At 37.6% G+C, this 26166-nt stretch overlaps 1 protein-coding gene across 1 annotated transcript; it reads right to left on the bottom strand.

Moving 5' to 3' along the window:
• Positions 1-981: 981 nt before the first annotated feature.
• Positions 982-7816, bottom strand: LOC125314819. Its single transcript, XM_048278034.1, has 6 exons — positions 7354-7816; positions 7097-7252; positions 6959-7007; positions 6732-6781; positions 5082-5527; positions 982-1587 (listed from the first exon to the last, which is right to left on the bottom strand). Exons 1-6 carry the CDS (start codon positions 7745-7747, stop codon positions 982-984), a joined length of 1701 nt encoding a protein of 566 aa, XP_048133991.1. The 5' UTR covers positions 7748-7816.
• Positions 7817-26166: the final 18350 nt, after the last annotated feature.

Raw genomic sequence — 26166 nt, 5'->3', positions numbered from 1 at the left:
GGACAAAAAAAAAAAAATAGTGTTTCTAGTTTCTATGTGCTTTAATAACTTCTAGTTTCTAGATTGGACTTTAGTATTTTACTCTTCTTTTGATCTGTTTCAAAAAGCCATCAAGTTTCTATAAAAGGTAGATAACTTTGATTAATGAAACTTGCCTAGTACAATTCCCTTGAACCTCGAAGAGTTTATGCCCTTGAAAACCTAGAAGAGTTTTTCAATCCGTCCTTTAAGAGTTGGAGCTTTTTGAAAGTTTGCATTCTTGAAAAGTTGTAGCTATCAATCTAGAAAAATTGATGCCCTATCATTTTCCTTGGAGGTCTAGAAGAGCAACCATCGAAGTTCTTGTCTTTTCCTCATTTCGTCCATTCACGTCCATCCACTTTTACCCCAATTGTGACCTTCCTAAAGTACTCATCTGAGATTGGACCAAAAAAAAAAAAAAAGTACTCATCTGAGAAGACTCAAAACATAAAAGTTATAGATCCAAGAGCTTTCTTACTTTTGGCTGTGGAATCAGGTCATTTCAACTTGTATCTATAAAGTGACAATTTTCCAAGCTAATGCAAAACTAAAATTTCTGCTTTTTCTTGTGATGGATTTTCTATGTGTACAAGTCACTCTCTTGATACTATTATTTTAGTAGTCAATCCAGGACTGCACAAAAAAAAAAAAAAATCCGAAAAAACTATTTTTTAACAAGTTATATTCCAAGATTGAGCATGTTTTCTTACTGAATGTTAAAAAAAAATTGTTTACGTATGTGTATATTCAATTTTGAAGTATCTAGGGCTGAAATTTTAAGTTGATCAAATCATTGAATAAATAGGTCTTTGGTGACTAGGTAGGGAAACATAATGCATAGTAATTGTTCAAATATCTTGAGGAGATCACCGCATTGGCCCTGCTACAATCAACTATAATGAAGACATACACCCTCAAATCAAAATCGTCAATGACGTGATCATGTCCAACAATTATGCCTCACTCCCAAATGCTCTCGGGACGAAAGATGCTTGGTCCGTAGGTGGATTTAACCATCTGGACTAGCAGGGGAAGCTGTAGTACAGCGAATAAAGCCACGGGGACAGAGGCCAACAAAGTGATGGGAATGAGAACCCACTCCAGTCTCTTATCCAGTACAATTGTGAGAGTTGCAGCAAAGGCCACTGGCATAAAAGCCAAGGAGAGGAAGAGAAAGCTAAGGCCCATTATGATCTTCTTAGGCAATGAGTCAAGAAAATCTTCCGCCTCATACCGCGATGTTAAGATGGCTAGAAATAACAACATGGCCATCACGGAGGAAAATAAGCCTAAGGCATCCGAAATTGCGAAAACCAGGAAAGGGTCATGTCCTAACAACAATGGCACTCCAGTTTTGCGGTCATTCCCTCCAGGAAGAGTGAATGCGGCAGCAAACAATACTGTGGCAATTAAAGTTGAGACAAGCATACATGAATTTGATGTGTCCTTCACCCACTTCTCTCCATTCTCAAGCAGCATTTTGTGATTCTCCACAAACATACTCCAATATGTTTTCTGGTCATATAATTCGGTTCTTCTAGTAGGGATAATCCAGCTTTCCACAGCCTATGCATAAACTCACAAATAGGAGTTTCGGTAAGTGGATAAAGTATTGAATATTAAAAAAGACAAACAAACAAGGGAACATCTCAAGGAGATCAAGACTGATCCAACACTTGATGGGAAATTGCTTAGAGATCAAGTCTATCTTTGCTGGCAAATTTGAAAGCTCACTTTCTGCAGAGCTTGGATGATGACTTTGCACTTCATTTTAGTCGAATAACATATACATGGAAAACAATATTTAATAAATCAAGTTTCATGGAATTTGGAGTCTTCTCGAAGAACATATGGAAAAAGTATGAAGAGCTGGCCACGAAATGTGAGACTTTTTAGTGCTTCTACATGCTTGGTTGATCCCTATGCATTCTATTTGTTTCTAATAAAATGCTTGGGAATTGCCTATACTTAGAAGGTTGTTTCAAGTAATAATAAAGATACACCCCTCTGCGGCTCCATTAATGGCGAGTGAATGTTTTCTGAATTATGGAACTAAACACTTGGATTAGATTTTGGTTAACTCTGTATGTCTTTGGTGAATTCGATTGAGCTATGAATTATAGACCCATATCTTGAGGTGGATTCCATAGGTAGTTAACATCTACTCTTTATATGGCCTATATTCTCAAGTGAAATCCTGAGGTGGTGAGCAAATATCCTATCATACGCTCACGTCTTCAAGGGATTCTTTAGGTGGTAAGAATTTCTCTTACTGCACCTGTGTTGCCTTGTAAATCTCCAACGCTTGAGTATAAGTTGGTATCAGAACCTAGATTACGGCTAGTTGTCTTTACTGTGGACTCAATGGTAATCATTGTGAGTCGAACTAGGAGATTTGAGTAAACAAATACAACAACTCCAAGAACAATCTGAGAAATTTCATTGTTGCGATGTGATGATTCCCGTTATGACCCTGAAGCAAAAGACAACAAAGAGGAGATTACCTCTTCCGTGATGTTTGTTCTAATGCAACTAGTGAAGGGGCTCCATTGTGCCATCGTTGAAGGAATGGCGATTCTTGTGATTTCGAGATCAAATTTGACATATTAAAAGACTTCATCTATTTGCTCGAGACATGTTTAAAGAGAAAAAGCGCATTGTTTCTCCACTTTGGATGTTTTGTTCGACTATGGTAATTGATTCACATTTAGATTGGGAAAAATAACCAATTTGTCATTAACCTAATATACATGTCAATTCAATCTTAAAATTTTCAAATTTTCCAATTTAGTCTTAAAAATTTCACGAAATTTCAATGTAATTCATTTGGTCAATTCCATTGGAAATTGGTAAAAGGTAGTTTAGCCATCATCGGCCGTCCTTTGTGACACATTACCCCATTAGCAATGTTAGATGAAAATTGACTGTAAGGATTTTTATACAAAGATTTAAGATTAAATTGATTAAATTAAAAAACCTAAAATAACATTTGTAAGATAAATTTAAGATTGATTGGATAATTTTTCCTATTCATAATTCTCGTGTTTCATTTCTCTGGTTGGATTATATGTATTTTCCATTCTTCTAAAATCTACAAATCTGTTATTCTTATTTCTTTGATTGATAGATGTGATTGATTTGAAGTTGTCATGCTCTTTGACATCCTGTTTTACTCACTAGAACTAATCTTATCGATCTTTTTTCATTTTCCCCTATTATTTTCTCATTAATGGTAGCGCACATATTCGTTTTATATAAAGAAAATAATATGCAAGTAATTTATCGTATGTAACAAAACTACACAAAAAAAAATTCATTTTCAAATATCCAACGGATGGTAATCAAGTGCATTGTAGTTGGAGATATGTCTTCATATTACAAAATTGATTGTTCAAGAGCCAATTAAATCAAATGCTAAATGACAGGATAGTTACGTAAATAAAGATACAACTCTACCTACCAAATTTGGTTCAATTGATTAGAAAGCAATGGATTTTCAACTTAGAAGCTGAAATTTAGTGTTTCCAATTGAGTCAATTATATATAAACTACTCTGGATTAAAGTCAACTGCACATGCCAAAAGTTTGAATTTGACCAGTTCACGAGATTAGAAGGGTGTTTCATGGGCCTGCAATGGTGGCAACGACGATGTCCATCGGAGAGCCAACTTAGCCACCTTGAGTGGTGGTGAACCACATCACCGGCCCCATTGAGCGAGGGCGGCCAAGCCTCATCAAGGGTCCGGCGAGGGTCATTGTACTTGAAGCGACCCCGTGAGGATTCCCAAAATTTGCTAGTGCCTAAGGGAGCGGACCCTTCTTGTTCCTCTTCGATGATCACTCTCTCTAAACTTTTAAAACCCTAGCCCTTTGTATTATAGATTTTGTGACGTCACACCTATTTGCACCATATCGATGCCACTTGCTTAAAAAATGAAAGGAAATTAATAAAAAAATGCCAACGAATAATCCGTTGATAAAAATTTGATGGAACTAATGAAAGGACTAACGTGAAGGATAGAGACAAGCATTAGGACTTTTGTACAAATTCAAAGTTTTAGTACTCAAGTGAAGGATTGGCACAAATTTTAGGACTCTTGTTATATGTAATTGTCCCAAGTTATTTTTTTTTTTTCACGACAGAGAATGGAGAGTTGAAATGAAATAAAGGTAAATATATAGTAAAAGCTTCCTGATATCAATTTTTTGCGAGAGTTGTTTGCTTGAGCAAAACTTTAGTTAATAGATACATTAACTAATGAGAAGTGTTCCTGAATTAATAGCTATCCAAATGAAAATAGTGGCCATAAATGAAGACAAGATTCAATTCATATTACTTTAATTAAATCATTATCCATCTAGATACATTTAATTATAGCTGACCTACACTATAATCTTAAATACAAAATATTATACAACTGAACGAGCAAAGCAATTAAAACTGTCTATTAAAACTGATTTAAATATATGGGCTATACATGAAATAATTTGCATAATAATCCTCTAATTGCATCATGGCAGAGACCTATATAAAGAGTAGGTCGAATTTAAGAAAGAGACACTTGGATTAGATTATGTGGTGGATCATAATTATATTATTAATATTGGAATGCAATTCGATTTTGATTAGTGTTAATCAGTTTTCCATGACCAAAATTTTCTAATCAGTCTCCCTTATTTTATGCAAATTGATATAAGGATGCAGTGTTGTTTCTCAACTTACCTTGTTAACTTATGTTTAAAATGTGGAATTTAAAAGTTCTACGTATAAACAAAGTGTTGTCTTAGATGACAAAATAGTTTCTTCTTCTCATTGTGGTTTTGTGTCCAAGTCATGTTGAAAGCGTGGGTAGTCCGCCTTTAAAATTATCCAAGTGGACCTCGTGGTGTGGAAAAGCTTGGCTGGATATCACCCTACCGCTGTAAAAAAAAATTGATCTATGTATATTTTAGGACTATCTAAATAAAGTTCTAGCTATCATATTTTAAGAAACTTGTCAACAAGATGTAATACTTTTCATTAAGGGCGGTTATTTGCTGTATGAAAGAAAGATTCTTACCTTGTACCACTGGAGTTCTCTTTGCATCTGAAAAGCTGCTCCAGCGACATTAGTTATCGCATCGAACTTAGGGTTGTAATGTGTTGCTTCATATATCATCCACCTTGAATCATATTTTATAGGTGCCGGCACTAATGACAACTCACTGTTTGAGCTTTCCCTTAGAAAGAGATTGACAATCTTTTCTTGGCGAAACTCCACAGAAAGTGTCCTTAACCTCCTACTATAAAGCGAAATCCAAATAAGCTCCGGGAAAAACTGAGTACATAGTTTCACAATTTCACTGATTCCTCTGCTTGTAGCTTGAGCCAACAATTCCCCCTCTTGGAAAAAATTCATGATCTCGGTAGTATTCATATAAGAGATCGCAACGCAAATTTGTTTTGCCAACTCGAATGCCGCCACATGTCTCAGCTTCACCTCATGGACTCTTTTGATTATAGGAACTACAAAATTTCAAAAAAATAACAAATGAAAAAGAATAACGAAAAGCGTAGGGGTGGCAATTGGATTAAGAAAAGAGTTCTCCAGCTCCGGGTCACTTTTTTTTTTTTTTAAAGAAATTGCATCAAACAACAGTCTACTAATTATCATAATTTCCCGCACTTCGAGCGTGGGTTGACGGGTGATTGGGAAAACTCTCTCTCTCTCTCTCATTTGGAGAAGCGATTTGATTTTTTTTTTGCTTTTGGGATTCAGTCCTTAAATGCAAACAGTGAGTTTTAGCGATTGCTGATGTAAAGTACAAAAAAAAAAAAAAGTATAAAATCATTTTTAGCATTTTTCAAGGAAAGGTTTATATCATGTATGGACGAAAAAAATAATTGGATGTGAAAAAAGTAGAAGTGATTAGAGGGTAACTGAAGAAAGTGATCTTCCTAGAAGTTCAAAGGAGGCTTTATAATGTTAACCTTTTAAGTGTACCTAATTATAAGACTTAATCTGATAGAACAACTCTGAAAATGGCCACGCTAATGACGTCTGTCTAGATAGAGATAAGATGATTTTAGACAATAGTATTCGAGTATACATAGCAGCTAGTAATAAAAAAAATCATACCAATCTTACAAACCATTGTATTGTTATTTATGCTCAGCGCAAGAGCAAATTTTTTTCCTTTCTCCAGTCCATCTGTCCCTAGCAAAATCCAAACTTCCACATGGGGTCTTTGACATAGTGAGTAGAGTTGACTCTCCAAAATAACGTCTAATTTGATAAAAATACGCAAAGACGCTATTATGTTTCCCTTTTCGGTCTTTGACAAAAACAGAAGAATTAGGGACAAGGCTAAAGGGTGTTTCGCGGGCATACAGAATTGGAGGAAGATGACAAGTGCAAGTACAGGCAAATGTTGTGAGTAAGTTTTGGGTACTATTGGATCGTTTTTAGCGGTCCAGTAGTGTTTTGGGCTAATTTAATTACGAAACCAACTTCAAACACACATGTTACTCGTCCCACGGTGAATGAGTAATGATTCTTTCGCACAGGCAGTGGGCCTAACACAAATTCTCTTCCAAATTATGGAAAAGAATAAAGCGGGATCTTTTTTTCTATTTATAAAATAAGTCCAAAAGAAACAAGCCGTAGACTTTTTAGTTGGGGAGAGCGGAACGGAGATAGAGACTATATCATCATAAAATAGAAGCATACCAACGACTTTGGTGGCATTCCAGAATGACCCTGTAAGACATTGAAGGGCCACAATCATGTCGCAAAGAGAACCGGATTTGTGGCTATGAAACCACGGGTGTCCTGACAATGTCAAAGGTTACATTTTGCTGATAGGAAGAGAATCAATCTATGAAATTAAATCAACTTAAAAATCATGGAAGGTCCTAAATTAGATAATTCCCAAAAGCAAAAATGCATACCCACCTGGATCCGAATTTGTATCTGTTGGTTTGTAGTTCAAGTCCACCGGAATACCTTCAGTTCAGAAACAAAAGAGATGAGCCAGGTTTGATCTTCTTGAAGTGAATCAGTAATGAAGGGATGTGAGTGCAGAAAGTACGGACATTTGTATATCAATGCTTCCAAAACACTCAGCCTGGTTCCGCTGGGATAGTGAGACTGCATCATTGCCAACGAGTAAAGTATAGATATGCCTTGATGCTTTGCACTTTTCATGGTCATTAAGTGGGGGTACCGCCCGACTAGATGAAGGGTGATATCTATCCGAATTCACAAGCAAAGTTGATCAGCAAAATAAGCTAAGTCTAGAATGAAGGAAAAAGACAAATGGAATTGAGATAAAGAGTGATGTTAATCTTACCATGATGACCAGCGTATGTGAGATTTATAATGCAATCAATCGCAGAAGGATTGCTGAAGGGATGACTTGGCCCGTCGTCTGACGTGTTTTTTGCCAGGAACCAAGCAATCTCCTTATGCATAGAAGCTTCCACAGCAGATATTCCCAAAGAAACACGTCCTTCATTATCTGCAAGTTGCGTCAGCTTAGGATTACATCTAACTAATGCCTTGACCATCCTTATCCTTCCACAAAGGACAGCGTTGTGGAGGGCTGTGCGGCCATCAGAATCAATCATTTCAAGCGCTTCAGGGAATGGAGACAAGAGCTCAACCAGGTTCTCAACGAATTGGTCTTGTGCACTCAAAGCGGCTATGTGAAGAGCTGTTTCTGATCTGCTTGTTATTTTGGCCATTTTTGAAGCAGAATCTCGTTCAAAAAATCTTTTAGCAGATTCCCAATCACCCTTGAATGCAGCTTGCAACAATGGCTCTACTTGCTTTTCTGATATTCCTGCATATGGATGCAAACTTTTCAGCCCATTTTGTTCATACGTTTTCCTTGCAGGCATTGAGAAGTGCCCCAGAAAAGAACAATTTCATGAATACCCGCCCCATACATTAATTTCACAATGAAATAACTCTTTTGAGGGATAACGCTCCTGGAGCACCTCTGGATTGAGAAGGAGCCGATCCAACACTTACACGAACATCTTCAAAATGTGTACCTGCAGGTTGTTCTGCATGGCTCGAATTTCCTTGTTTCTCACTGGGTTGCGTCGCCATTGGATCGCTCTCCTGGTTAGAATCTTTCAACAACAAAGTAAACGGAGAATGCAAAAATGGATAAGATATTCAGTTATCAAAGAGTTTAATCTCCCTAGGGGAGAGTTCATTCCTTCCTTAAAGACAAGTACCTCCCTTAAAGTAAAGGTGAGCCTCTACAATTTCCACAAGCAAGCATATAATTTTCCCCACTTTACAGTGGGAATATAGATTAGTCCTATGCTGCAAGCAACCTTAGGCTCTAGTGCCACTGATTGTGAGGTTTAGTCCCCAGTGATGGAACCGTTACTTTAAGATGACTTTGTCCCTTTCTCTTATTTTTTTCATTCCATCCATTGACACATTGATCAAGTTGAGTTTTTACCAAGTTAAGTTGCTTCTTTCCTTGGGCTCGAGAAAGCTATTTAGGCAACTTAATTTGCAAGCTTTGGCCGTATAAAGCTATGAGCAAGACGGCACCTCACTTTTGTCAAGCCCAAAAGCAAAAGCAAAGAACTTCAATTCGATTGAAGGCAGAATTTTTCTAAAGAGATAGCTTCTATGCAAATATATGATGGAAATTTCTCAATGAAAATTATGTTTGATTGAAACTTTGATTGCCTTTTTTTCAAATTTGATCCTTAAAATGATAAAAAAAAAAAAACGACCTTATTTTGTGCAGTGCACCAAAAATGTTTTTATAATTCATATTCCTGTTTTTTTTTAATCAAGAAAATGGAAGATGATAATAGAACAGCTTTCATTAGAACATTTTTGTGAACTGGTATAATGATACATGAGTTGACTTCAGAGGCGGAACTGTTGATTCGACTAAGCCGGCACTCATGCAATTACAGCTTTTCTTGTAACCTGAGTTCAGGACACCTGAAATCATGTTTCATACTCAAATATCTTCCTTAAAAATCGTTGTTTAGAGTTTTCTGGTGCAACCAATGAAGTAATGTGATGGGAACCAATCCCATTACATACGTAGCAAAATTACACGAAATAACATTCCCAAAACCTTACTTGAATCATTAATTATAAATGAGTACATCATAGGAGGGACGTATCATGATTTCAACAAATTAGATGTTACCCGTTGCAACCCACAAGAGATTATTCATTCGGAGAGATTCATCGTTAGTTTTCTCTTACTGTTCTTCACTGTTCTTCTTTCTATTTTTTACTATAGAAGAAAATGTAATTCTTTGAACGTGAGAACCAACGCGAGGAGTAACTACCTTTGGCAATTTACTCTTGTGGGTAATAGGCTGGGTTAGCCCATCTTGGACAGTCCCACCCATCTATATAACCCAGCATCTCTCACTCACCCATGATGGGCTAAACATAATTCTCTGTTCTCTATAAGGCTCATATTAACAAATAAACAGTGCGACTAGCATACTATAAAAGCTCATTGCCATACATCCATTGGGAGTATATAGCAGCTTAAAATGGAACATTACCTCAAAGTAGATCTAGTATGCAGTACCTTAGATCGATCGATCACATTTACATCATATCTCTCTTGATCTCTTTGAGTACTCGAATATATTGCATTCACAATCATGATTAAGTTCAAATAATCATAATTGGTCGACCTGTGAATACAAAGATTGAATGTGACATCAAAACAAATCGATCTTCTTCTTCCCTTAAACCTCTTAGTTTCAGTTTAACTCGTTTTTCTAGAAATGTCTCATTAGATTGAATTAATCTCATGACCATTGGCAATACTCTACAATAGCAAACACTAAATAGAAATTCGGAGAATAAGTAAGAGTTGTAAGGGGACAAATTTGAGGAATTTTATCCTCAATAGTCTTACATGACTTGAAAGTTGAGATCAAAACTTTCGCCAACTTTTATTGGCCGTCTCATGCATACGTAGTATGAAATGTGTATTATGGGATTCTCTTCTTTTCCATGGAGCGTATGTCTTTTCACTTAATACCATACGGATGATTTCAGACATACCTAATGTCTAACTTGAGTTCACAAATCTACTATGTTCAAAAATATCTATTAGAACTCACATCTAGCAATAAAGATAGATAAAGTGAAATATGGAGGTTGTTTCACTTTCGGGCATAATAAACATTATGACCTCTGTTGGCACCCGATTTTTAATCAGCTTTTCTTTAGAAAAATTTTCAAAAATCCATAAAAAAATTCATAAAATTGAAAAATAAATTTTGGAAGCCTTGGCCAAGCTTAAGGATCCATTTTTGAACAAAAAATATTTTTTGGTATTTTTCACCATTTTTGATATTTTTGGTATATTAGAAAAATACCCAAAAATTTACAAAAAAAATAGCATTTTCGGCCTAAAAAATATGGGAAAATATCCAATATTTTTCTTTTAATTCCCTCTTCATTTTGGCTTTCGAAAACTTGGAAAATTAAATTTGGGATCACATGAGCCTTCGCAAAATTTGGACCTAAATTGAGCCAAAAAATTCATTTGAGGCACTCCTATTGTCTTTCTTACTTTGAGTCAGTTATGACATTTGATTCTTACACCTTTAATTGCATTTTGGTCCAATAAATTTCAATTTTTGAGCAGGTTACAAATTGGACATATTGCATTTCCGATATAATCCGCGATTTTCAATCGGGGTCAAATTGGCGATTCCAAAATCGAACCCATGCAGAAATGAACGTTGACCCACAAGTTTTTCAGCATTCTAAGCACATTGGTGAGGTTAGATTGACACGAATCGATTGTTAAGAACCCTAATTGAACACATTTTACATTCAATAAATCTTGAAAATTGGGGATTTTTGCATAAAACCAAATCAATCGGACACGAACTTATCATTTTTAGATAATGTTCTTGTTCTAGAGACTAGTGTTGAGGTTCAATTTCACGGAAAATGGTCACATTGATGTTGAATTAGGGCCTACACATAAAAAAAAATGAAATGAAAATGAATGAATGAAATGAAGGGCCAAGTCAACTAATTGACCAGGTGCACGCCCAGAACCATGGTTCTCTTTCCATTGGGCACACCAGCTCTGTTCTCTTGATCTTTACGCACGGATCGCAGCAAAAACAAAAAAGAAAATGGCCAAAGCAAAGACCAATTTGATGATGACAAGTCGCCAAAGCAAGTGGACGGCATTGCCCGTGGAAACTCGAGGCTGACGGATCACTTCGCATGTGACGGCGGGCGTGCACGAGGATTGGCCAGAAGCTTCAACGCGCGACAATTTGGATGAAGAGCAGGAATATAACAACTTCGACCATGGAGTGTTCGCCGACGGAGGGGATTCAGTTAGCATCTCTAACAAAAAAGAGGGAGTTAACAAAACGGACTGAGGAGGAACGAACAAAAAGGGGGAGAAGATTCAAGGAGAGTTTCATCGAGCTCTAGGGGAGACTCCGTTTGGTGAGACACACGAGGAGAGCACGGAGACCATTGACGTTCATCAGAGGTCCTTCACGGATTTTCACTCGAGAACTTCATTGAGAAAGGAAATACGAGATAGAGATCAAGAGGACAGATCATCGTTGCCGTCGCTCGGATGAACACAGGTCAGTCTTTGCTTGCCCTTAATTCTTCTCGACTTGCTGTGATTCTGGAGTTTGATTCGCTGTTGATCGAAACAACGTATACCAATTGTAAATCTAAGTCTGTTTGACACAAATCCAGCCTTATTTTTGTTCGATTCGGTCCGGAAAATATTTTTCTTTTGATAAAAAAATTCGAAAAATGATTTTTAAAAATCCAAAAAATAGAAAAATCATAGAAAATCCAAAAAAATTAGGAAAAATTGTAGAAAATTCCTAAAAAATTTCAGAAATTCTCAAAAATAGAGGAATGACCACCGTCAACTGGCCAATTCTATTTTTGAGATTTCTTTTCCCGATTTTTCCAAAATGACATTTTTACCCTTTAGGGGCAATTTGTCTCCAGAAAATTTCAAAAAATTCTTTAAAATGTCAAAAATTAGGAAATAGGTCAGTTTAGGTGGTCGATCCTATTTTCAACATTTCTCACTCCAGATCTCTTCTGAAATGACCATTTTTCCCTTTCCGGCAAATCGTCCTCAAATTTTCTCAAAATTACGATTTTGCCTCTCATGGGCGAATCACTTCCAAATCACTCCCGATCTCTTCTTATGCTTTGAATGTCCCTTCCCTAAGCTGATAGGGCTATATTAGGAATGTCACGTTGATTTGATGCGATTTATCCGCATGTTATGGATTCTTTAATTTGCGCATTTACTTTGATTGATTGTGATTGCTAGGATAGTCATTCTCATCTGCATGAATTCCTAGATTTAGGATTCGTGCCCTACTCATATGCATGAAATCCGAGGTTAGAAAATTCAATCAACTTAAGTACCGAAATGGCGTTAACTCTGATAGTTGACGTAACTAAGTCACCGATCCCATCTTTCTGGTTCTTGCAGAATCGAATAGAAGCTCCCAACTATTCGATAAGGTTTCCAATCGTACCTTCCACGAAACGATTGGTGGCGACTCCAAGGCATGCACACGTAGCACATGTCACTAGACCGCACCGAAAGGTCGACCCGATTTTATCCTCCGTTGCAATTTGGGTAATGGGCCTTGGGAGAGGCTCGCGTCCGAAGGTCCACACGCAACCGGGCCCGAACGGCGACCCATTAGCCCACGATCTCCCACCGACGAGATCAAGTCGCGACAACCTCATCTTAACACTTTTTTTAAGGCGACATTTATATTTTAAGCCCGAGCTCTCAATTATCACTTAGATAATGAGCTTAGAATTGTCTCATCTCAATTTATCATTTAGTAAATAGAGGCGATTACCCGTGTAAGTGGGTTAATCTCTTATCTGTCCAATATACCTTCTCAATATATGCACCAAGCATTAGTATGCATAAATGTCATACAAACTCATAGGCATAAATAATGATAACAAATACCATTAACTGTGAACTTAGAGAAATTTAAATATCCAATAGTCCAACTTCTACGCATTCCTAGAGATTTCAATGTAAGGAACTAATCCCTTTGTCAACACATAACTAATGAAAACATCTCTAGGAATTGACTCTATCATAAGATCTGCTATCATTCTATGCGTAGGTATGTACTATACATTCACATCCTTTCGTACAACCATGTCTTTCACAAAATCATACTTCATGTCTATATGTTTGGTCTTGCAGTGGATACTTAGTATAAGCTCTTGTTGTTTGGCTATGACAATTAACCAATAATTGAACCTGCAACATCCTTAGCAACATCTCATTGATCCAAACATTTCTAAAGCCAAACACCCTCTCATACTCTTGCTGATAACACCACGAGATTAGCTTCCATCGTGGATAAGGATGTATATGTTTGCTTCTTACTACTTCACGATATGGCCCCACTATTAAGTAAGAATGCGAATTTAGAGGTAGAATTTCTCTCATCTAAACCTCTTCCTTGGTCAACGACAATATAGCCTTTAAAGTGCAGATCACTACCTTGATAACTCAGCAAAAAATCAGCAGTACCTTTATGATATCTCAAGATTCTCTTATGATAGTCAAATGTGCTTGACCTGAGTTGAATTGGTATATGCTAACCATTCCAATTGCATAATAAATATCATATATGTATGCATCGTAGCGCACATTAACCTTCCAACAGCACTAGGATATGACACATTTTCCATTTGTTCATTTGCTAGTGAAGTCTCGAGATACATTTTATGGCTCAATCCTTCACATCTTGCAATAAGAGTATCTATGGGTTTACTGTCTTACATGTAAAATCATTTAAAGAATTTATCTATGTAAGCCTCTTGTGAAAAAGATCACGATCTATTGAAATCTTAATTCCAATAATATATGCAGCTTCACCCGTGTCCTTCATCTCAAAATTAGCACATAACTAGTTCTTAATTGTATTAATAAACCCCAAATAGCTTTCGGCAATTAGTATATCATTAACATATAATGATAAGATCATAAATTAATCTTTGGATCTTTTGATATATACACAATAATCTTCACCCCGTATCCTTCATCTCAAAATTAGCACATAACCAATTCTTAACTATATTGACAAACTCCAAATAGCTTTCAGCAATTAGTATATCATCAGCATATAATGATAAGATCATAAATTGATCTTTGGATCTTTTGATATATACACAACGATCTTTATCAATCGTTGCAAAATCATATACCGCTACAACATTATGAAAAACGTATATATAATTGTCTTGAATACTGCTTAAGGTGATATATCGATCTTAAAAGTCAACATACTTTTACTTTTTGATCTTGGCCTTGTATAACAAACCCAATGGGTTGTTTTATATGAATTTCTTTTTTTCATTCTCCATTGAGAAAAACAATATTTATTCAAGATCCATACTAGCCACTATTGCCAAAATAAAGTGAATTGAGGTAAATCTCACCACTGAAGAAAAGACCTCTTCATAATCAATTCATTCTTGTTGATTATATTCTTTCGCCACAAGAGGAACCTTATATCTTTCAATCGACCCATTACTTTTTACACTTTATTTTGAGAACCCACTTGCTCCCAATAGCTCTGCGTTCATTTGAAAGATCAATCAATTCCCAAACTTGGTTTGATTCCATTGACTCCATCTCTTTTTCCATTGCTTATATCCACTTTTCCTTATCTAGTCAAGTTAGAGCCTTATTTACATTCCTTGGCTCATTCACTTCTCGTGGAGTGACTCTATGGACTGACCATGAAAACTTTCCTTTCAATCTCAAAATGTCGAAGGGAAATGCTTTTGCCACTTGTTCGCTATACAAGAGATTGTATACTTAGTATATCATGCTCCGTTACACTCCACTTGGATTAGATAATGATGGCATCTTCTTATCAAGTGCTACAATTGAGACTAATTTGAAACAAATTCTCTACTTCTCACATTGCTCCCACTTGGATGAGATGCCCCAATAATATCATTTTCACGAGCCAAGGTTTTAAATAGGGAATAGTTTTCAGCTATCTCGCCTTTTTTTGAAAATTCATTCACTAAGAATATGACATCTCGTGATTCAAATTCAGTTATACTCCCACTTTCTTGCTTATCTATAAATACAAATCTTTTTGAGTGCTTTTAGTTTCTCATGAAGATATTCTGTTTGCCCCTAGGGTCTAATTTTCCATACATATAAGATGGCTTGTGTGTATAGGCAGCACAACCCCAAGGTCTAAGAAAACTTACTTCTAATTTTCGACTTGTCCATGATTCAATGGGGTTAATGTAATTGATTTAGAAGGTGCACGATTAAGTATCTAGACAACAGTTAACAAAACATCACCCCTAAGTTTATAGGCAAATTATCCTGGGCCATTGTTGACCTGTTGACACTTGATTTTTAATCAGTTTTTCTTTTAAATTTTTTTAAAAAAATCCATAAAAATCCATAAAATTGTAAAATCAACTTTGGGAGCCTTGGCCAAGCATAAGAAACCAATTTTGAACAAAAAATAATTTTAGACATTTTTCACATTTTTAGTATTTTCCGTATATTAGAAAAATACACATAAATTAAAAAAATAAAATAAAATTTTTAGCCACAAAAATATGGAAAAAAAATCCAACATTTTTCTTTTAATTCCCTCTTCATTTTGGCCTTTGAAAACTTGGAAAATTCAATTTGGGGATGCATGAATCTTCACAAACGTGAACCTAAATTGAGCCAAAAAAATTCGTTTGAGTCACTTCTAGTTTTCTTCCCATTTGGTCCAAGTTTTGAAATTTGGTTCTGATGCCTTTAATTGCATTTACGTCCAATCACTTTCGTGAATTGAGCAAATTCAAAAATGGACTTAAATGAATTTTCGGTTTAGTCCCTCGTCTTAAAAATAAGTTCAATTGGTTATTTTTGGGCTTGATATTCAAATATAAACCATTACCCATAGCTTTTTAACCTCTCTGAACACAACGGTAAACTCAAATTTTTACATGGGTCAAATTAATGTTGCAAGAAAAAGGGAGTTGACCTGGTCAACTTGGTTGACCAAGTCAACCTAACAAGGACAGCAGCGTTTTTCTTCAGTCCCTGGACGTGCACGAGCAAAGTCTTCAAGGCAGCCACGCAAGAACTGAGAGGATTTTTCTTGGAGCCCAGTTTTCTCTCGCGCGCACAAGAACAAACAGAACGAGAGAGAGAAAGAGAGAGAAGCGGGTGAACGGAGCTCACAGTCGGCCATCAACGAGGGTTAGAAGACAAGCTTCGAAGCCTACGTCAGAGAGATCCAGTGCGAGCCGAAGCTCGAGACTAAGCTGGCAAGCTTTATGGAGTCCAGACGAGGAGTTTGAATCCAATCGAAAGCCGTTTCGTTGCCGGAAAAGGTGAGCACAGTCACTGATCCGAGCGCGAGCTCATATGGTGTAGCTTGATTCGCTTAATCGCTCTTCGAGTTTTTTAGTCCAGACGACTCCTAAGCTTCCACTGACCATGTACGTCCTCTCTGTTTGTGTTTTCATTGCATATATATACCCCGAGTCGACCTCCACATCCGCGATGCTTCAAACCTACAACTCGATGCTACAAGCTCCGCAGACCTCGCCGGGCCAATCCGACTTGCAGGTGAGTACCTGTGGACCCCATGGATGCTAGTCGTAGCTTTGGTTTGGATTGATATTGTGCAAGACGCACGCCCGTTCGTCACCGTGGGGGCGTCGCCGTGGCAGAACCTGTTCTTGTTGTTTTCACGTAGTTTTCACTATTGGATCAAACTAATTTTTGGATATGTGATAGCTGACGTCGAGACGATTCCAACAATACCTAGATTGCCCAAATCGCAATAGATATCGCCATTGATCATCACCAAAACACTCTCAGCGGTCCGCCGGCCGTCTTCTCTAGTGAGGCGCTAACCGGTCAATGAAAGTTGACCTGTCAACCCCCGTGTGGCACTGATGTGGTAGCCACGTTGTGGTCACGTCAGCACAGTTTGTTACAACTGAATAACAAAAAATAAAACTTGATCCGATGGTGGTAGAAATGCCATGTGTCGTGATCTTGTATTTTCAGAAATTAAAACAAATTTTTAAAAATATCCCATTTTTCGAAAATAAAAAATTGATTTTGTGATCATGCGGTCTAGGTTTGACCGCGTGTCACGTGTTTGATAGTTGGGTCGAGTTTTTTTCTTTTCAAATAAAAAAATTCATTTTCAGAAGCCTTCGATCGGATAGCTATAGATTATCTACGATGTCCGATCTTGACCGTAGATCCGATCGGAAGATCAAAGGGTCATAGATTAGCCACGTGGCCCATCCGTGACCTTAGATGTGCTTCCAGATTAGAGCGTCGAGAATGCGCCACATGGTGATCTCCGAGCCGTAGGATTAGGAATGGGCGGGAATTTTGAAAAATTAATAAAAAAAATTGAAAATTTTGAAAATTCAAGCATAAATGGAGAAGCGGCGCCGTTTCGACGAGGCCAATCCGGACTCGGGTAGGTCGGACCAGCCGCCTCTAAGTCGTGGGCCAGGTCACTTGACCCGGTCTAGATAATTTTTCTCAATAAAAAATTTGAAAATGTTTTTTAAAAATAAAAAAATAGGAAAAATCTTAGAAAATCCAAAAAAATTAGGAAAAATTGTAGAAAATTCCTAAAAAGTTTCAGAAATTCTCAAAACTTGAGGAATGGCCATAGTCAACTGGTCAATCCTATTTTTGGGATTTCTCCTTCTACTTTGCTAAAATGACGATTCTACCCTTTAGGGGTAAAACCGAAAGGGCGTCAATTAAGACAATTGGCGTAATCGAGTCTCCGATCCTACTTTTCCGGTTCTCGCAGAATCGAATAGAAGCTCCCGACTATTGATTGTGATTGCAAGGGTAGTTACTCCTATCTGCGTGAACTCTTAGATTTAGGATTTGTACGCCAACCGATCCGCATGAAATTATAAGGTTAGAAAATTCAGTCAACTTAGATACCGAAAAGACGTCAATTAAGATAATTAGCATAACTAAGTCCCCGATCTCACTTCTCTAGTTCTCGCAGAATCGAATAGAAGCTCCCTACTATTCGATAGTGTTTTTCAATCATACCCTTCAAGAAATGATTGGTGGTGACTCCGAGGCATGCATACGTAGCACATGTCATTAGACCACACCGAAAGGTCGACATAATTTTATCCTCCGTTGCGATTTGGGTAATGGGCCTTGGGAGAGGCTTGTGTCCGAGATCCACATGACAGTTAGATTGAAGGGCGACCCATTAACCCTCGCACTCGAGAGCACTCGCGAGGGTCACGACAAGACCTAACCATTTCCATTAGAACCCATTTCTTTTCTCTGCAGCTCCATTCTATTGAGGAGTCGTTGGAATATTTAACTATCTTTCTATTCCTTTTCCGTCACATAAACTTTCTAAACTAATCGGATAAATATTTTCAACCTTGATCGGGTCTCAATGCTTTCATTTTTTTTATCTAATTGATTTTCTACTAAGGTCATAAACTTACTAAGGCAACTCATGCCTTAGATTTATGATAAATCAAATTGGCATGTCCGAATTGAGTGTAAACATCTATAAATGTGATGAAATAAATAGCCATATGCCTTGCTATCATATTTATTGAACCATAGATGTTTGAATGGATCAATTGCAAAGAAAATTTAGCTCTTATTCTTTTTCCAAATGATTTCTTCTTTGTTTTTTCCACTAGGTAATGCTCATAAATAAGCAAATTGACTTATTCAATATTGCCCAATAAGCCCTCTTTGGCTTATCAAATTATTCGCCAATAGCCAATATGACCCAGTATAGCATACTATATATTCACATCATTATCACAAGGTTCAAAAGATGTGAATAGGGGAATAACAAACATTCACATTATTGTACTCAGCAATCAGTACAATAAAACCATCCAGAAAATATCCAAAACTATAATAACGTGCTCCCAACGACAAGCCAACACTATCGTTACGAAAGTTTAAACTAAAATCAAATTTAACCAATTCTATCATGAAACCTAAATTTCATCGAATTTCTAAAGTATATACCACATCATGTGGGAACAAGGTGCGACCACTGTGCATATTCAATTTGGTAAGGGCCAATCTCTTTGTCTTCTACTCAGGAATTGTTTCCCACATATATCCATTTTGCTTCATGTGGAATTCATTGAACTTCCATGAAGGCATCTTTATCCTTCGCTACATGGTATATGGCTCCTGAGTCTACAGTCCACAAAAGATGAGGTTTAGTTATGAAAACTAAACTGGAAACATAAGTAACACTCTTAAGGGGATAAAGGGTTTCTACTTTCTTTGACTCACCACAGTCATGAGCAAAGTGACCCTTCTTGCCATAGTTAAAACACTTCACTTTTAAAATGTCAATCTTGAAAGAACTCTTTCCTTTCCCATGTTAGTTAAACTTTATTTTCTTTCTTGAAGAACCTATTCCTTTACCGTTCCACTTTTTGAACCGACCTTAATGCTTACGCTTGGAGTCCGAAGCTCCATTTGAACTAGAACCAGCATAACAAATGTCGTTGATTGGTTTAGCTTCCAGAAGGTGATCCACCTCTAGCTCAAGACGGCGCATAGCATCCTAAAAAGTCTTTACTTTCATTGTGGATTAAGTGGATTTTTTATGCACATAGCTATGAGGTAAAGAATGGATTATCGCTTGTATTTATTGCTCATCAATCAAAATGTGACATGCATATTATAGTTCACTTATCATGTTTGACATATGCCATAAATGTTTTTTTTTTTTATAGTCCGCCCATGAGACATCATATAAACGTCAAACCTTATAGTGATTTGTCTCGGTTTGGTGATCGATGTCTAGCCAAACTTAGCTTTGAATACTTTCCACATGACTTTGGCATTTTCAAAATCCTCGAACTCGGGTATGATACCATTTTCCATGCTACTCAGCAACGTAATATGTGCAGTAGTTTTCATCTTTTTCCATGCAGCAAATGCCTCTTTATCTCTTTCTATGTGGTGCAGTAATTTCATCTTCAGGTTCTTCCCTAAGTATGTTTAGAGCTTCTAGTGCTTCATGCTTTTCTAACACATATTGGATTCTCATATTCCAGTTTTCATAATTCTTGCCGTTCAAAATTCTCTCCTTTGTCAAGCTCAGCAACAATATTCTAAGAAGCTATAGCTATTGTATCCGAACATGAAGTTCTATAAACATGTATTCACAAACTATCAATGCCTAACATTTATGCATCTATTTTACATTGACTAATTATATTAATGAATAATTTCACGTAAGGTCTCGGATTCGAAAGTTCACTATGTTCTCAATCATCGTCTAAGAATCGTCATTTAAAATTACCATTAATATAATCATTTATGTAAAATAGAGTTCACTAAAGTTATTAAAACTTTATAGAACTTTCCACTCGAATAAAGATCATAAATCATATAATGATCTCCTTATCTTGTAATCGCAAAATGGCATAGCATGATTTAAACTAATACACAAATAATTCAAGCATCAAATCATACTTTAATTTCATAATACAAGATATAAATAGCAAGTACACTACAATTTATACATGGTATTAACAAAACATGCTCTCAGAATCTCTATGTGGCTATGCACATGTAAGCCATCTACTTCATTTCTAAAAGAAGCACAAGTAAAAATACTTAAAAAGCGCCCAAAAAATGTGTACAATGGGTTTCATAAGTATTGTTCTAATGTTAAAATCATTAAACATATCCAAATAACATACAAAATGAAGATAATTTCGAGATGAAAACAATGGTACCTTTTACGCCCCAAAAGGAATTCTCGCGCGGCCACACGTGCTTGTCAAAGCTTCGATGCGTGTGCTTCACGCGTAGTTAATAGTCAATGGTCAAATGTTGACTAGTCAATGGTTAACAGTTAACTAGGTGACGCAACGTATAGCGAGTAGTAACAAGCAGAGAACGATAAACGAAGAACAACCTCTGTTCTCTCAAAACGATATCAAGTTGTAATATTGTCAATAATCAATAATCTTCCCTTCTAAACCCTAAGGACGACTTTTTATAAGGTGTCAACCCTAATGACAATAGAAGACACGAAATTACAAAAATACCATTAAAATATAAAATGTCTAAAAAAATAGAAAAAAGGCCCGAAAACCCTACTAAACGATACGAAATCGCCAAAATCCATAGTTAGTCATAGCTAAAGACGTGAGTGTTGATCATGAGGCTGATTCGCTTCAACCAACCGAATTTGAGCCCATTCCGAAGTCGTCGACTTTCGAGTTTGCCGGTCCTAAGTGCATCATCGCTTCAACATCCGTTTGGATTTCTGCCTGTCCAATCGGTCCAAAAACGCACTGCTAATTCTCTCCACATCACCAGGTCAACTGGTCGGTATCTTGGACCGGGTCGGATCTAGGGTCATGGGCCGTGTCGGGTTCTCGAGTCACGGGTCAGGTTGAACTTGGACCTCTAACTTCATGTACCACGTCTTCACGCTACATTAGCACCACATGCATACCATGTCAGCAAGCAATTTTCGATGGTTCATGCACATGCGGAGCACGCATAAGGGCCGAGCACAACAGTCCTCTCTAGCGCGTGTCGGCGCGATAGGTTACTCCGACTATATCTGGCAACGGTCGACCACTCAAGTTGTTCGTATGATCAAGATGAACTTGTTTGTATACTGAAAACTATTTTTCATTGAGCAAAATTTCACAAAAAGGCGACGTTTCACGGTAACCCCGAGGGACCTCGCCCCATCACAGCTCATGGTTTGCGTACGGCTTTGTGCGGCGTCGCCTCATGATGGGTGACCACTCTAAATCTTTGTCTCATCGAGCCTGTTTCGTTGGTATTTTTAAAATTCTTTTTTTTAGGTATAATAGAAACTATTGTACATGAACAGTAAACATGAAAAATGGGCTTTCGCGCTAAAAATGACTATGAAATTATCACAAAACGATCAAGAAACAGGGATGATTGCTCTGATACCAATGATGGGAACCAATCCCATTACATACATAGCGGAATTACACTGAATAAAATACCTAAAACCTTACTTAAATCACTGATCGTAAATGAATACATCACACGAGGGACGTATCGTGATTTCCACAGATTAGATGTTACCCATTGCAACCCACGAAATATTATTCGTTCAGAGAGATTCGTCGTCAATTTTTTCTTATTTACTGTCCTTCTTTCTATTTTTCACTGTAAAAGAAAATGTTGTTCTTTGAACGTGAGAACCAATGTGAACATTATCACGTTTAAAAGGAGTAACTGCCTTTGGTAGTTAACTCTTGTAGGTAGCGGGCTTGTTCAGCCCATCTTTGGCGGCCTACCCATCTATATAACCCAACATAATGGCTTATAACTAATTTGGAAAGTGCAACCAAATCATTATAAACTAAAATTATTCTTTTTGAAAAAAATTGCTTTAAAATTATTTGGAGAAATAACACTTTTTGTCCTAGCGATTTTGACAAAATAACTTGAATTGTCACCAGGAAACAGTATGAGGACCAGAATTATAATGAAACAAATTATAGAGATTAAAAGTGAGATTGCCAAGTCTTCTAGACCGAAGGAATTACATTTCCCTAAGCTGAAAATGCAAAAGCAATATGTGGCCACCAAATACAATTTTTTTCTTCATGTCTCTGGGTGTTGATCAAATTACTGGAGAGTTTCCAATAGGAACATAATAGCATTAGGAATGCAAAGCCTGTGAGCCCCAAAATCACCGCCAGGCCTTCAAACAAGTAAGGCACAAGAGATTGCCACGGTGATCGCTAATGTTATTGGCGGTGTTGAAACAATAAATGAGAAGAGGGAGCAGAGAAGGACATACTTGGAAGAGAGAATATAGAGAAGTAAATGAGAAGAAAGAAAGTAAGACCTGCGAGAAAAGTGTTGCGCGGAACAAGCGATCGAACAATAAAATAGACAGAATAAGAAAATAAATCGGACACCGGATGTACGCAGTTCGGTCGTAGAGACCTACGTCCACGGGGAGAGCAGCAACGAATTCCACTATAGATCAAGCGATACACCGAGATTACACACCACACTCGAATCACTCAAACACTCTCAATGTTTCCCAAGCCCCAATTACATTCAAGAATGCACACAGTGTTTAGCCTCAAATTCCTCGCGAAATAATCTTTCAATCTCACAAAGGAATTAAAATGCAAATTCTTACCTCAAGAATTTCTCGACTAGAACACAAGAATTATTGATGTAATTCGATGAAGAAAATCTTCACTTACGGAATGGCGAAGACCCACGTTCAAGCACTCAATTGGCGCTTCAAGGTCTCGCATCAACAGCAGCGCTACTCCTCTTGATCAAAAGGCACCCATGTACAGATTGAATTCGTATATTTATATGCGCCTAATAATTAATCCAAGTCAAGGTCCACGGAGCACTATCCAAATCAGCCCATGTTGACCGAACACAATCCCAATTGACTGAAGCACAGTCCAATTCAAATCTGTTGTGGACTTTCAACGTTTCCTATTCCGTTCACCGACTTTTGCACCAGAATCGATATCCATAATATCTAAGATTCTGGACTTATAAAAACGGCAATTTAATTTCAAAATATTCACCTTGGACTCTAATTTTAAATATGAAATATCTAATTCGAAATATTCAGATTTTCGTTTCGGGCTCAAACTTGAGATACAATTTTAACAATTTCCACCTTGACTCAACGTTTGAGCCAAATCATAATCGCTTCGCTAGTATCCGAACTCCATCACTACTACTCTCCCACAGCCCCAATGGGTTCAACCGCCACAGATATCATCCAAGTCCAAGCTGCACTTGAACTTCGCCATAACCGAGGATCTCAACAGAACACCAACTCCACATGCACTTTTAACTGCTCTACAATGACATTCTGACACAAGCTCCTTAATCGCAGATAAAGCAAAACTACCGTCGCATCCATATATGTTAGGAGATCGAACACGTACCTTATCAATATCAGCAGTTACATCAACTATTGGCTCTACAGGCTCCACCTCGCTACAAGCACCATTTGTGTCGATTACCACGCTAGTATCCGCTACCTCAAGAATTTCTGGTTGCAACTCCACCTCAAGCTGAACACCATCTAGATCCATATTAACACTGCTATAATCACTCCTAGCCCGAAGTACTGGAGACTCGTCAAAGGTAACTTTTTTGCTGCGAACAGGTGAATTTATATTCGGCCACCACAACCGATAACCCCGCTCATCTTGTGCATAGCCATAGAATATGCACTTTACCCTCACGTCAAGCTTACTATCACTTACTCGATAATAACACGGACAACCAAAGATTCTAAAAGTAGAATAATCAGCAATGTTACCTGACCACACTTCTTCGGGAGTCCAATATCCGATCGCAATCGATGGAGATCTGTTCACCAGGTAGCTCACCATACTAAACGCATCCGCTAGAACTCTTCTAGCCATACCAGCACTAGAGATCATTTTACGGGCCATCTCTAGTAATGTTCTGCTCATCAATTCTGCAAAATGTTGTGATCTACTAGCACTAGTGCGGTGTTTCACTATGCCCTTTATCATGCAGAATTTATTTACCAGCTTCGAGCAGAACTCCATGCTACTGTCGGTTCGCACATGCTTGATCGACTTAGCAGTCTCCATCTCGATCAAAGCTCTTGACCGCGTGTTCCCGACAACAGCATCAAGCTTGTGCTTCGGCACGATCACCCAAGTCTTCCTTGAGTAGTCGTTGGACCCTTGAACGGATACCGACGTCTCCGGAGCGAAACCCGTCAATGTCTTATCTTGAAGTTCATATAGGCTTCCATACTTGATTCCTTTCATTATCACCAAGGCATCTTGAACAACCTTCAGAACTCCACCTTGTGAAGAATACCTGCATCCAACTGAATCTAGGGCACCCAAGGAAATGAAGTTCTTTTTCAATTCGGGAACGTATCTTACTCCGGTCAATGTCCTTACAATACCATCATGCATCCTGATTTTAACATCACCAACACCCACAACATCGCATTCAGCGTTGTTCCCCAACCGTACTTTACTACTATCTGTACCTCGATAAGTAGCAAACCAGTTCCTATTTGGTGTAGCATGAAAAGAACAACTAGAATCCATAATCCATCCGTCAAATGATGAATTCTCGGTGACAGACAAGACCCTATCGACACCATCGGAATCATCGGCTACAGCTGCAACATCATCTGTAGATTCAACTCTAATTCCCTTACCCGTTTCGTTTTTCAGCTTTAAGCAATTCCTTCTAAGATGCCCTCTCTTGCCACAATTCCAACAGACAGCACCGCCAATCCTAGACTGACTGCATCTATTTGAGTTCATACTACTTCTACTACCACGAGTATCGGTTCTTCCTCTATTTTCACCTACTAAAGCGGTAGATACAGATTCACCAGATTCTCTTCTACGGATGTCCTCGCTCGAAATTAAATCTCGAATCCCATCAAAAGTTAAACTTGTTGATCTAGAGGAATTACTAACAGCAATAACAGTAGTATTCCAGCTATCGGGCAATGAGGATAATAGAATCAAAGCACATACCTCATCTTCAAAGTCAATATCAACTGAACTCAATTGACTAACAATCACATTGAATTCATTGATATGATTAGTAAATGACGCACCTTCGCTCATCTTCAAATTAAATAGACGTCGCATCAAATAGACCTTATTGATCGCAGAGGGCTTCTCGTACATATTCGACAGTGCTTTCGTCAAACCCGCAGTGGTCTTCTCTTTGACGATATTAAACGCGACGTTACAAGCCAACGTCGCTCGAATAACACCCAGCGCTCGTCTATCCAGCAATTCCCAATCAGCCTGCTTCATTGTCTCTAGTTTCTCCCCAGATAGGAGCAAGTGCAGCTTCATCCGATATAGATAGTCTTCAATCTGCATCTTCCAGAAACCAAAGTCCTTCCCCTCAATTCTGCCGATTTTCACTTTTACTTCTTCCGTCGCCATCTATTCGCTTCAACTTGATAAACCTGGCTCTGATACCAATTGTTGCGCGGAACAAGTGATCGAACAATAAAATAGACAGAACAAGAAAATAAATCGGACACCGGATGTATGTGGT

This window comes from Rhodamnia argentea, chromosome 4 (genome assembly GCF_020921035.1).
Source record: "Rhodamnia argentea isolate NSW1041297 chromosome 4, ASM2092103v1, whole genome shotgun sequence".
NCBI classification, from domain to species: Eukaryota; Viridiplantae; Streptophyta; class Magnoliopsida; order Myrtales; family Myrtaceae; genus Rhodamnia; species Rhodamnia argentea.
The sequence above is the reverse complement of the archived record's forward strand: the minus strand, read 5'-3'. Positions and strand labels throughout refer to the sequence as shown.

Coding starts and splice junctions, on each gene's coding strand:
- LOC125314819 (XM_048278034.1), bottom strand. CDS start 7,747: ATGGCCAAAATAACAAGCAGATCAGAAACAGCTCTTCACATAGCCGCT. Junction 7,253..7,353: donor CACATACGCTGGTCATCATG/GTAAGATTAACA, acceptor GAATTCGGATAG/ATATCACCCTTCATCTAGTC. Junction 5,528..6,731: donor GAATGCCACCAAAGTCGTTG/GTATGCTTCTAT, acceptor GAAATTTTGTAG/TTCCTATAATCAAAAGAGTC.